The 12,890-nt window shown below is 38.7% G+C and overlaps 3 protein-coding genes across 6 annotated transcripts; 1 reads left to right on the top strand and 2 right to left on the bottom strand.

The window, feature by feature from the left end:
- Positions 1–217: 217 nt before the first annotated feature.
- LOC110012474 (agamous-like MADS-box protein AGL14) lies at positions 218–1,704 on the top strand. Its single transcript, XM_020696342.2, has one exon. The coding sequence runs from the start codon at positions 435–437 to the stop codon at positions 1,488–1,490; it is 1,056 nt and encodes a 351-aa protein (XP_020552001.1). The 5' UTR covers positions 218–434; the 3' UTR covers positions 1,491–1,704.
- Positions 1,705–2,277: 573 nt separating this feature from the next.
- LOC105169091 (uncharacterized) lies at positions 2,278–8,300 on the bottom strand. 4 transcript variants are annotated; one of them, XM_011089378.3, is made up of 10 exons: positions 8,091–8,300; positions 7,240–7,292; positions 6,607–6,668; positions 5,712–5,859; positions 4,976–5,043; positions 4,455–4,814; positions 3,640–4,146; positions 3,228–3,440; positions 2,911–3,081; positions 2,278–2,677 (listed from the first exon to the last, which is right to left on the bottom strand). In XM_011089378.3, the coding sequence occupies exons 2-10, from the start codon at positions 7,265–7,267 to the stop codon at positions 2,546–2,548; spliced, it is 1,689 nt and encodes a 562-aa protein (XP_011087680.1). In that variant the 5' UTR covers positions 7,268–7,292; positions 8,091–8,300; the 3' UTR covers positions 2,278–2,545. The 4 variants fall into 4 exon arrangements, with proteins under 4 accessions (XP_011087680.1, XP_020551930.1, XP_011087681.1 ...); XM_020696271.2 differs by lacking the exon at positions 8,091–8,300 and adding an exon at positions 7,445–7,753; XM_011089379.3 differs by lacking the exon at positions 7,240–7,292 and having other exon boundaries at positions 8,091–8,299.
- Positions 8,301–9,379: 1,079 nt separating this feature from the next.
- Positions 9,380–12,640, bottom strand: LOC105169090 (uncharacterized). Its single transcript, XM_011089376.3, is given in 3 exon segments — positions 9,380–9,642; positions 9,645–9,902; positions 10,050–12,640. Coding segments are annotated over 3 exon segments (3,111 nt in total). The 5' UTR covers position 12,640.
- Positions 12,641–12,890: the final 250 nt, after the last annotated feature.

Below are 12,890 nucleotides of genomic sequence, written 5' to 3'. Positions count from 1 at the left end.
TTATATATATATATATATGGAGAAAATAATCATGGAAAATTCTTTTACCATAAAATACATTTGGGAAAATGGAAAATTCCCAAACAACAGCTGTTAATTATGGCAAAAATCTAAAGAATCTTGGTGTCACATTATTGATTGCGCATACATCTTGGCATTGAAGAAAACCCCCTTCTCTATCTCTTTTCTTTTTTCTTTTTTGTTTTACTATATATAACAATCATAGGGTAATTAATTTGGCTAAAAACCCTAAGAGATTATTACAGAAACCCCTTTTTTGTTTTCTCTCTCAAGAACTCCGAAAAGGTACTTTCTTGTCTTAATGATGAGTTTCCTAGTATACTCTATGTTAACTTTGATCAAATTGCTTGTTTTATTACTACAGTATAGCATTAATTTGTACTTCTTACTGTGTGTTTCTTGATTTGTCAGAGATGGGACGAGCGAAACTGAACATGGAACTGATAAGCAAAGAGAAGTCGAGAAACATAACATTCAAGAAAAGGAAAGAGGGATTGATCAGGAAAATGCATGAGTTCACTACATTGTGCGATGTGAGTGCATGCATGATCATCTATGGTCCCAAGCAAGACAAGGGTGGATCAAACGACCCGGAAATCTGGCCTCAAGACCTCGACGAGGTACGTCGGATCATCGACATTTACAAGTCCAAGAACAGGGATTCCGGCAACAAGACATTCGGCCTGTCGGACTTCTTCCATGATCGTAAGAGGAAGATCGAGGACGAGCTTGCGAAACTACGCAAGAAAAACATGGAGGCCAAGTACCCGACTTGGCTCGAGTTCATGAACTCCAGGACAGAACCCCACTTGCGCCAGTTTGCTGCCGCATTGAGGAATAAAGCGGAGTACTTGAAATCTAGGATTGAATTCTTGAAGAGATCGAGCAAGGAAGGGTTTTCAGACATGAATATGAATATGAACAACATGAATAACGGCAACATGTTGGATTTTGCTCATTCGAGGTTGAGCCAATCACACAGCTTTTACACTCCGGGTGTGCGAGGGATAGAATTGGAAGTGATAAATCAGCAGGCCATTCACTACCCCACGATCGATCACCTCCAAGAATTGCATTCCCTCAACCAGAACTCCATGATGATGCTTCTGATGAACGACAATGATCACTGCGTGCAGTTGGGTGGCGCATCCACCACCGGGAACATCCAGTGCGCCACCTCGTTTAAGCGCCAGGCCGTTTTCTATGAGTCCACGGCCGGACGGGGCGTGGTTGACCCCATGATTTGCCACAGCCCGAGGCCGCTGGCAAGGTACTACGCCCCAACAATACTACCGCCTGTTCTGCCCGCGGTTCAGGTTCCGCCCACGACGTACATGCAGTGTCCAGCAGTGCCGGGGGTGGCACTGCCGCAGCTGGAGTTGTCGGCAAGGGAGAACAATGATGGTGGTGGACAAGAGGAGTTTGTGCAGTATCAGATGAAGAACAATTGGACAAGGTACTATGACTAGGAAGGACAGAGCTATGATGTTAGAATTGGGAGATGTGTAGGTTAGTGAATTTGGAAGTTATCTCTGTCTTGAATGTTGATTTTAGGACACTGCAGAAATTTGTTTTATTGTAAACGATGAAAGGTCAAGTCAGAATGAGGATAACCTTTATCCATATCAAGTGCGATCAATCAATCTTGATCTGAATTAAAATTCTTGGCTAGGACAGTTTGTTCACAATGGTGTCATTTTGATCAGTAGGATAATCTCATTATGACATCTCCTGACTCCAGTCGTTTTCATTGTTCATTCAATTGACGAGAGTAATAAACACTTAAACCCTTTGGAAATATTTGCTCAAAGTTGGATAAATCATTAATCATATTGCTTTAAATCATAGTGTATGTACAACAAATGTAATCAGTGTTTTCTTTCGGTCAATATCTAAGTTTGTTGATAACTGTGTTAGCCTCAAATTCAATTCTTAGCCTGAATTAGTTTCCAGAAGTTCTTGCCACTTTATTGTAATCATTACATCATATACATGGTTCGCACTTAAGACATTGTCTGGAACAATAACAATTCAATTACGTTATTATTAATTTGAAATTAGGAATATTAATACAGAGAATTTCAAATCTTTCAACTGAACATGTTTCCGAAATTTTAATGAAACTTAAATCTTTTCCGACTTGTTTGGAGAGAGGAATTCAAAAGGTAAATTCACAAAAAACCTATCGACACCAGAATACTCGTGGAAGAAGCTTTTAGAGCATGAGAAAGGTGAATTCAAGAAGGAAAAAGCCGATGAATGCAAAACAGCTACTAAGATACTTGTGATACTACTACATTAACCCAAAAAAGAACACTTTTTCTCTCATCATGAGGGAACTGATGAATCATCAAAAATGAAAAGGTGAACTGATGATGACTAGCAACTAAATCGATACCAGCAAAATCTAACAACCCAAGACAAAAGAAGCCTCAATGAGAGATCAGGGAAGAAAAATTCATGGAACTGTGGAATTCTCCGGCAGCATCAACCTATGTGCATCTTGGAGGCACGGCACGTCTAACTATATACTGCTCTTCAGTGGCTGAGAATTGAGTGAGAGGTTCTTGGTAAGAGAGATGAGAGATGATGGATCTGGCTCATTCGTCTTTGTGGGTTGTTCTCGGATTATCCCTTTTCCTCCCTCCGAATGCTTCTGCACCATTATAACACGGGGAAAACATCTCAATCATGAAAAGACATAACTATGCAGTCGAAGCATAAGATGGGTGCAGTTTAATGTTTCTTGACTCAACATGTGCTTGTGTTTAGGTTACAAATCTTGTTCGACCAGTAAAGTTTAAAGGCAAAGCACGACAACTATGTCATCTTCTACACCACGCGTATATAAATAAGAATGCCAGCTGATGGAGGGGAAGAAAAACTCACCTTACGGTCACCATATTGAAAACCATTGGTCTGAGAAGCTGTTCTGGAGTTCCTCTTTGCTTTGAGTGACTTTTCACGGTCTTCATAAAAATTGAAGTCGTCTAGTACAGATGTCTTTCCAGAGTGAGTCTTGAAAATGCTCAGCATTTCTAACCCTTGTTTCAATCCAATCTGTCAAAGAACAAATATGATATTAGGGAATTTACAATGAAAAATCCAAGTCATGAATTTCCAGTTTATTGTCAAATTTAGCTGGCAGATTTTTTAAATGGTGTCCCTATGTCAAATATTAGGATTTGAGTTAAAAAGGAAAATACCTCCTGGGTATCCCTGCTGTAAGTTACAGGCCTATTTTCATTGTTCTCAAGGATGATGTGTTTCAATAGTGCATTGGGGACATCTTTAATTATGTGCCACTTAATAGGAAAGAAACCATTCCACTTATCAAGCTGCCAAAAGTCCATATTTTTGCTGAAATCAACCTGTCCGACCATCTCGGCAACTCCCACAAACTGTCCACTACCGTTCACCTGAAGGTAGAGCAACCATCAAAACCATAAAGTCAATTAACTAAGACGGAAAAGAAAAACAATAGGCCAATAGCAGATAGACAAGATCAACTTCATTTCATGTGACAAAACCAGCAATAAATACTATTGAATGACTATGTTTGCAAAGATGAAAATAAGAAAGAAAGAAAGGAAAAGAAAAGAAAAAGGAGGAGCTTACTGAAAAAAATAGAAATACGGGACACTTTGTGCCTGTTTCACTTGTTTTAGCATCTGCCTCGCGGAAAGCAGCATCTAATTTCCTGTTTCCGTTTGGAGTGCTTGACCAAACATCATATTTGATGCATTTGTGAACATCATCCTCACTGTACGACTTTATAATATAGAACTTTGCATCATCATATTCTATCTGAAATTCATTTAAGTTATATTTATCTGTATCAATAGGCAGCCCGGTCCGTCCCTCAGCGGACACCTTTGGGGTATTGTTCCTACTGTCAGACCTGGGGCCACGAGTTAACTCTGTTAACGCTTCGAATTCTGCATTTCTCCCAAAACTTTCTCGTGACCTGTACCTGTAATTGTTGTTCCATACTCTACCATTTGATTGGTAATGCACTGGACCATATTGCATAAAAACACCAGAGTTTCGGTTTGCAAATGATGAGAACTTAGTAGCAGGGTGAAATCCCTTCATGAGGCCAGTGGACTGGAAACCACCTCCTAACTGCAGGATATGGCAAGTAAAGAACAAGGTAAGACATCCGCATGACACCCAACATCAGTCTGGAAAATGAACCTAAGGCAAGCAAAGATCAAAAGTATTTCCAAATTCTGTGCTCCAGTTGTGCCGTTGATTGCCAAAAAAAAGAAAAAAGGGACATACTCACCCCCCCCAACCTCCGGAGGAAAAAAGGAGCATCAAGAGACATGTTAAAAAGGCAGCACCTCATTTCAACAATAACAAATGATTGCATAAATTCATAATTTGCACCAACATGAAAGTGAATGAACATTGATCTGATGATAAGATACCTTATTCAGTGACTTTAGAGGCTGATTTTGATAAACAGACTTTGAAACATTAGCCGGCTGTTGAACTTTTGAATTATATGGCAATGCTGAAGTCTTGCTTGAGAGATTGGTATTTGTTTTAGCAATGTTATGTCCACTTGACTTCACAGAGTCGGATCCAGCAGCTTTGCCAGTTGAACCACTTCCAGAATAAGTTGAATCATATGAGTAGCACGGAAAGGCTTCTGATCCATATGAGCAGGGCTGCTGAAGATACTCGGATGATGCGTAAGTAGGCTTTCCATCAACCCCCATATATCCAGTTGCATAAGAATAGCCAGGAAGGTAATAAAGGAGGGAAGTATTATCTGACTGAATGCCCTGAAAAGAAATCATAAAATCATCATTTGATGGGTAACGATCCAGAAGATCAAATGAATGAGTGCCTCATAAATTTCCATATTTGGTATATAGAAATGCCAGATTCAAAGATGAAACATAAATCAGCCAACACGCAGCAAGTTTGTTGGAAAAGAACATACTCTGTAAGAACCACCAGCCGCATTAAAATAGCCTTTGTCATCTGACTGTGCAAAGGTACAATTGTATCCTGCAGAAACAGAAAAAATAATTAAATTACAAACATGGGAAGAAATATTTGGTTGATCTACAGAACTCCTCGACCTCTCCATATCAGATCGTTCAATGAAAAAACATAGTGAACCCAGGACCATCATTTCGACCCTAACACCAAACTGCCATCTATGGACCTATCCCCCCCTCATTGCCCACGTGTTTCCTAGTTATAGTAATAATATCCGTACACCAAAGTGTAAATTTATCTCCCGAGCGAAATAGGGAAATGCAAGAAACAAAGAGAAACAAAAGGAATGCAAAAAGACACAGTCATTACTCAGTAATTGAGGAGTCAAAATGCATTCAAATAGCACATGACCCATTAATGTATATGGCATGCTACTCATGAGTCACAAGTTAACAAATCAAAAGCAAAATTCATAAGGACTTTAAAGAAGCTGCGATATGATGAAATCTCGTGATCCCAAGTAACAACAGAGTTGTCAGAAGTTGGTCAAACTGGCCTTGGGTGCAAATGAATTGCAGGGGAAAATACCAATAGTATCTAGTCTTAAATTATGCTCTAATACTCTGAGAACATTTTAATTATAGTAACTGTAAGCCAAAAAATAAATTACTAATTGTTCATATGGAATAAGATGAATAGAGACCACCTCAGAGATAGAAAGATTCAATATTCACCTGGATAGTAGTAATCATAACAGCTCGTAGCTGGGTAATAAACCCCATGCTCTAAAGCCGACGCCTGATCAACCACTTTGCTTCCTGACACAGTATCGCTAGCAGCAGAAACAGAAGAAATTGAATTGGAAGGAATTCCATCTTTCCCCTGAAAAAATCAGAGCTTATTGTACATATTCTCAAATAAAATCAAAGGTGCAGGCCTAGGCACAAGTTTTACAGCTACATAATGACATGTACACTGGAGATTGACTAAATTTCAAATGTCAAAGTTATTTATATCACATGATACAATGTCTCTAGTTGCCAGCGTAATTATGGAGAGGAGAATACTTCAAGGCCCATTCAAAAGTATGTGTGAGGAAGCATAAACAACTCATGGTATTGTCTCTTCCGCAATGAAATTCCTGAATGTACTACTAACATGCAGAGATGCAAACAATTTTTTGAAGGACAAACAGAGAACATGTACTGCATGCTAAGAACACTTATGGGCTGAGCAGGCCTCAGTTAGGAAGTCATATAGTATACTTGCAAATAGCTTTATCAATTATTTGATGCATATGTTGCTAAAAGAAAAGGGTTAGACATTGTGTCACCATAATATGAAACCACAACAACTCATGAAAGAAATACAACTATTACCAAAGGAATCTAAGCAAAAAAGGTGTTATTTATTCTTGATTATTATTTATTTATCACCAAGGGAATGCAGAAGTGCTAACCAACCAAGTCAAATAAAAGGGAGCAGAAAAATGTAAATACGAACATGGAAGGCATGCAATACAAACAAATCAGGAAATCCAATCGTGAGAGAATCCAACTCCATAAGAAATGAGAAATTAGAAAAGATAAAACTTATAACGCTAGAGCCAATCATTGTTAACAAGCATACCATATCTTTTTCAGAAAGTTTCACTGTGGAATCGGATATGGGACCAGGCGCTATCAGCTCAGCTGCAAAATGGGGATATCCAATGACATCAAACACGGGCTTCCGTTAAATCATATACAAAGTACGCATTCCAATATAAAACTGTAAGTCTAAATTTAAGATATTATGCATATTAATTCAAAAGTTTACATGTATAACAAACCCCATTGCCCACTTAGAAGTGAATTTAAAGCCCTCGTATTAACTCTATCACATTCAAGAAGTAAACATCATCCCAAGAATGCAAAATCTTAGGATTAGAATACCAACACACCCATAAAAAATTACAGAATTGAAAAATTGATATTGGCATGGGATAACCACAACAAAACAACATAAGAACGTTAGCACACAGTTCACACAATTTAGGGGATGGGAGGTGGGTATTCCTAACACAGCCACACAAGTAACCATATAAAGACAAATAAATCGTTAAGAACATTTCAACCATGACATGACAACCGTTCAACTAAACACTCACGAAAAACAGAAGGAAACAAAGTTCAAAAATAAACAATTGATGAACTCTTGATATGCTAACAGCTACACGCATCATAATCACAAGACCATCAGTTAGAGAACCAAAGATCATACTTGCTTCGATATTCTTCTCCCCAGACATTTTCAATTCAGTATAACCTTCCAACCTACACAGAACCAAAACCAAGCAAAAGAAAAGTAAGAACAGAGCAAAGACACATTTACACAAACAGGAATCAGGCATTTACTCTAGTAACAACACAGCAGAAACACTTTTACACGCACAAGAATCACTATTCACTCTATTAACACAAACAACCTTTCCATGGCCACAAAATCAAGTATGCAAAAGTAAAATGTTACAGAGAAAAGCCCATGCCCCTTGCAAAAGAGGATTCTATTCTTCCCACATAAAAAAGAAGATCAAGATTCGTGTCCTTTATAAATTTCTAAATATATATACGCATAAAAAGACTACTTAGCTTTTGCACATCATGGAACAAAAGGCCATAAAACAGTAAGGAATTTTAGTTGGCTTAAGATATAAACAAAAGGGATATTTTAACACTTGGAATCAAATAAACTCCATGAAAAATGGATATTTTTCAACTAGATATATCTGTATTTTCATCCTCCCACAAAAATCTGAACCACTTAAAAAGACAAAATGAAATTAATATACTTCCATATGTGGAATATCGCACGCCACGCACAAAATAAGGAAAAGACAAACGCCATACTACCCACAAATCCAGATGTGCTACGTGCTAGTTCAATAAGCAGAGGAACAGTCAACACATCCACGACAGCCACCCCCAACCCCCAAGAACTATACAAAAGAACAGAGTACGGAGATCTGAACCCGACCCATTTCAAACTTGACAGCAAACAGTAAAGAAAACATCGTATTACTGCTAGACTACAAACGCTCAGCATGTCCACAAAAGAAACACGCAAAAACCCACCTCTTGAGACAATATCACTCTGTTTCTTGACCTGCAGAGAACGTTGGCAATAGAATAGAAGAGAAGAAACAAGGGGGGGCGTGTGTAGTGAGAGGACTGTGACTAAACCCTTGTTCAGATCGGACGGCTGCTGTTGTTTTCTTGATTAGGAGAAAAGCGCAGCTGCCCGTTGGATCAGCTGCTGAGGACTGGTCAGGGAAAGGGTTTAAGAACCCTGTTATATTGAAGAAGCTTTATAGTGTTGGAGTCGACGTTGCATCCCAAGGCCCAAAGACTCCTGTTTCTTTGTATTTTCACTAAATTAAATAAATATATATATTATTATTATTATTATATGTAATTTTTCTAATCACATGAATTTTTCGTCTAATTATATGAAACTAGGAGGGGAGTAAAATTATCCCTTATTATTATTGTTATTATATTATTCAAAAATAACTTTTTCAATATTTGAAATTTCATGACTGGATAACTTCTTAATTGACTCAAATCTTTAATGTGCAAGTTTACAAGCTCACAAAAACTAATATTTTGTTATATGATCACTACATCAAAAAAGAATTATATGAATTTGATAAATTATGTTTATAATTTATTAAAAAATATTAAATAACATTAAGGTAAATTCACATATCTAAAAAATCTATTTAAAATTAGAGATGACAATTAGACAGATCCAACCCAAATGGGGTGAGAATGCAGATTAGATTTGGGTTTGGTAATGAGTTTAAATTTTTAAAAAAAATTTGGACTTGGGGTGGACTCAAATTTGTTCAAAGGCTACAATGGATCCACCCTAAATAATTATTAAATTATTAAAAAAAAGTATTATTTAATATGTAAAAATTTTATACCGTATGTATAAAAATAGTTTATTGGGTATTTATAAACAATATTTTTTTAAAAATAATAATATTAATTGACTGAAGAAAAAAAATTAATCAATCTGGTAGGTCAGACACATAGATCTGAATTTTTATTAAGATTGGACAATAGGAGTTGTAATTAGGAAGGACAAATACAAAATCAAAATTAAGTGAGGTAGATGTGGAGGTTTCATAGGAGGGTGATGTCTCCTCCCATGTCTTAGTACGAGAGACTGTAATGAAATATAATAGCAATAAATATTTATACAACTTGTAAAAGAGTCGGAAGAAGTGAGTTTGAGGCACGTTGGTTTGTAGTTGACATGAAAAATATCAAAGTAGGATAGAAAAGCTGTGCATGCAGATTGAAATTACGTACTATTTATACATTATTGTACAAGGATCGGCTACCTCTACGTATTTTCAAACAAATTTTCCTCCTGTTTCTATTTGCTCACCAAATCTCCTGTTCTTATAAGATCCAATGACAGCAACAAGAGGAAAAATGTTACAGAAATCAAGGCATATTGGAAAAATCACGAAAAGGGTTGAGAAAAATCTGATTTGTTGTTCTTGTGCTGATGCTGTAATTGGTGGCTGATCGAGGAAGACGACGATTGGTGTTCCGGCGATCGGCGGGGGAATTCCGATAACATCTGCACCACCTCCCTCATGGTGGGCCGCTCGACGCAGTTTTCTTGGACGCAGAGCATGGCGACGAAGAACAAGTGCATGGCTTCATCCTTTGGCACGACGGTGAGCCGGGGGTCGATGATGCGAGTGACTTCTTCTCTGTTGCAATTCGTCGAACACCTAATCCACTGCACGATGTCCACGCCTTCTCCGAAGCCGCCGACGGGGCGGTGGCCGGTGACGAGTTCGAGGAGGACTACCCCGAAGCTGTAGACGTCGCTCTTCTCGTCTACCTTCAAGGTATATGCGTATTCTGCAGTAGGATGGACGTTAGCTCATTTTAATATAATCATAGCCTTTTGGTAGAATGCATGTGTAAAGTTAGCTGGTTACTAGTGCACAAGTTAAATACATTTCATAGGGAAAATCAAGAGAACGTGAACAAGGAAACAAAATGTACCTGGAGCAATGTAACCATATGAACCTGCAATGGCTGACATGCATTGTGAGGCGCCCCCATCTACCAAGAACTTGGCCAGCCCAAAATCTGCGATATGAGCTTCAAAGCTCGAATTCAACAATATGTTGTTTGATTTCACGTCCCGATGCACGACTAGAGGCGAGCAATCATGATGCAGATAGCACAAACCTTTAGCAGCATCCAGTGCAATTTTGTATCTCAAGTTCCAGCTCAAAGTTCCACCCTTTTTCCCGTGCAGTGCATCGCCCAAGCTGCCGTTTCTCATGTACTCGTAAATGAGAAGGTTTGTGTCTTTATTTGAGCAAAATGCTAGGAGTCTTACTATGTTTCTGTGCCTGATGTTACCCAGTGTTCGAATCTCAGCTTTGAAGCCATGATCGTGGCTGTTGATGCCGTCAAATCCTAGGAGTTTTTTTATAGCAATTTCGACCCCATTAGGCATTTTGCCATGATAGACGACCCCAGCTCCTCCCCTGCCAATCACATTCCCATCTTTCAGGCATTCCAGGATATCGGTAACTTTAAAATCAAGCTTTTGGAAGGCAGTCATTTTCCAAGACTTTGAGCCATTTTCCTTGGATGACTTGGCCTTGATGATAGCTGCAGTAGCAAGCAAGCACATTAACAGGGCAATAGGAAAAATAAGTTTGAATACATTGTGGGGTTTCCCAGGTGGCCTTGTGATTGTTATACTTCTGCAGGGATTTTTCAATAAGGGTCCACAGAGTTGTGGATTTCCTATGAATGAAGAAGCATTGAAGACTGAAAACTGGCCTGATACGGGTAGCATTCCGGAGAGATTGTTGAATGAAAAATCAGCTTTTGTAAGGCTTTTCATTGAGCCTATTGAATCAGGTATGGTCTCGCTGAAGTGATTCCTTGATAGGTTTAAGTAATTCAAGATCCGAATACTAGATATCTCTTCCGGGATTGGACCAGAAAGGTTGTTCTGACTCAAATCAAGATAATCGAGATGCACACAGTTCCCAATTTCATGTGGGATTTCACCTGTAAGAGCATTTCCACTTAGGTCAAGCTTTACTGCTTGGTGGAGTTCACCTATGGAAGGAGGGAGTGGACCAGAAAAACTGTTTCCACTAAGTAGAAGGATTTGGAGGGAAGGAAAATTTGAAAGGGAGAATGGCAAGGGTCCAGAAAGCTTATTGTTGGATAGATTAATTTGTCCTAGTTTAGTTTGGTTCAAGGAAGTATTACTATTTTCAGACAAAGGCCCAGACAACATATTGTTCTCCAGTTCAAGAAAATATAGCTCAGGCAGGTATATCAAGCCACTTGGAATGCTGCCATTCAAGTAGTTCTTCCCCAATCTCACCCTGACAAGACTTGAACATGTACCCATGTCTTCTGGTATGGAGCCAAAGAGAAAGTTCACTCTGAGAATAAGGATGCTAAGCTGCTTTGAGGCACACAGGTTTTTAGGGATTGTACCAGTGAGCTTGTTTGATGACAAATCGAGGTCCTGCAGACTCTGATTCTGGCCAAGATTCCTTGGGATAAAACCTGTGAAATTGTTCATCCAAAGAGCAAGAGTTTCCAACTTGGGATAATCAGCAACAAACTCTGGTATTGAACCATGCAATCTATTCATGAACAGTTTGAGAAGCCTGATTTGCTTGAGGTTGGTGAGTTCATAAGGGATTTCTCCTGTTAATTCATTGACAGAAAGATCAAGATATACCAGATTCGTCAAGTTTCCTAATTCCTTCGGGATTGGCCCTGATAGCCGGTTTATATGCAGATAAAGAGTATCAAGTGACTTCAAGTTCCCCAACTCTGCAGGGATTGAACCATTCAATTCACAAATTGAAAGATCCATGTGCACTAAATTCACTAACTTCCCATACTCCGCTGGAATTCCACCCTCATAAACATTATAATAGCCCAAGTATATCTCCTTCAAGTTTGTGAGATTGCCCAATTCCCTGGGCAGTTTCCCTCGAAGGTCATTACCTGCCAGTGACAAGTACTCCAGCTCAACCAAATTCCCGTAACTTGCTGGGATTCTGCCATGAAAATAGTTTCCTCCCAATTCCAAGTACTTGAGATTCTTCAAACTCAACAGCCCTATTGGAAGGTAACCAGAGAAGTTGTTATTATATGCATCGAGCACTTGTAAGTTGGCAAGACTGGAATAATTCCATTCCAAATTCCCAATAAACTGGTTATTCGATATGTTGAGAAACTGGAGACGGGTCATATTTTCTATCTTGATTTCTCCAGTGAAATTGTTTCCATCAATGGACAGCTCCATCAACTTGTCGAGCCTTGTAATATCAGGGGAAACAAAGCCATTGAGAGCCGTATTTGATATGTTGAGAGAGGCTACTCGGCCTCGGAAGCATTTGATTCCACTCCATGAACAAACCAAGTTGGGATTTGGAGCATTCCAAGTGCTTATCGCCAAATTAGAGTACTCAAATCCTCGTTTCAATGCGATTAATGCATGAAAATCAGAAATGATGGAGGAAGAAACAGAAATTCCCACAAGTGAGAAGAATGCTAGTGTCAAGACAATGTGTAACAACATATTTTCTTGGAAATATTTCATGGAAAGTGAGTGTGGAAGGACTAGATCAGATAAAGGGTCTAAAGAGGGCGGCGGATGATGAACTTTCCCGAAAAGGAAAATAATGTAGATGGAATTGGAGGGACTTCAAGTTTGCACAGGCTCAAAGCAATTATCTTGAATCTGAGTTTTCAACTTCAAGGTAGAAGCTAAAGCCTCCCCTTTTCTCCTCCTTGTTTTCCTCATTTTCTTTCAGCTAAGAAGAGATGAATAAGATCAACTTTTGAGTTAAA

This window comes from Sesamum indicum, linkage group LG8 (genome assembly GCF_026168435.1).
Source record: "Sesamum indicum cultivar Baizhima isolate 11 linkage group LG8, ASM2616843v1, whole genome shotgun sequence".
Classification (NCBI taxonomy): domain Eukaryota; kingdom Viridiplantae; phylum Streptophyta; class Magnoliopsida; order Lamiales; family Pedaliaceae; genus Sesamum; species Sesamum indicum.
The sequence above is the reverse complement of the archived record's forward strand: the minus strand, read 5'-3'. Positions and strand labels throughout refer to the sequence as shown.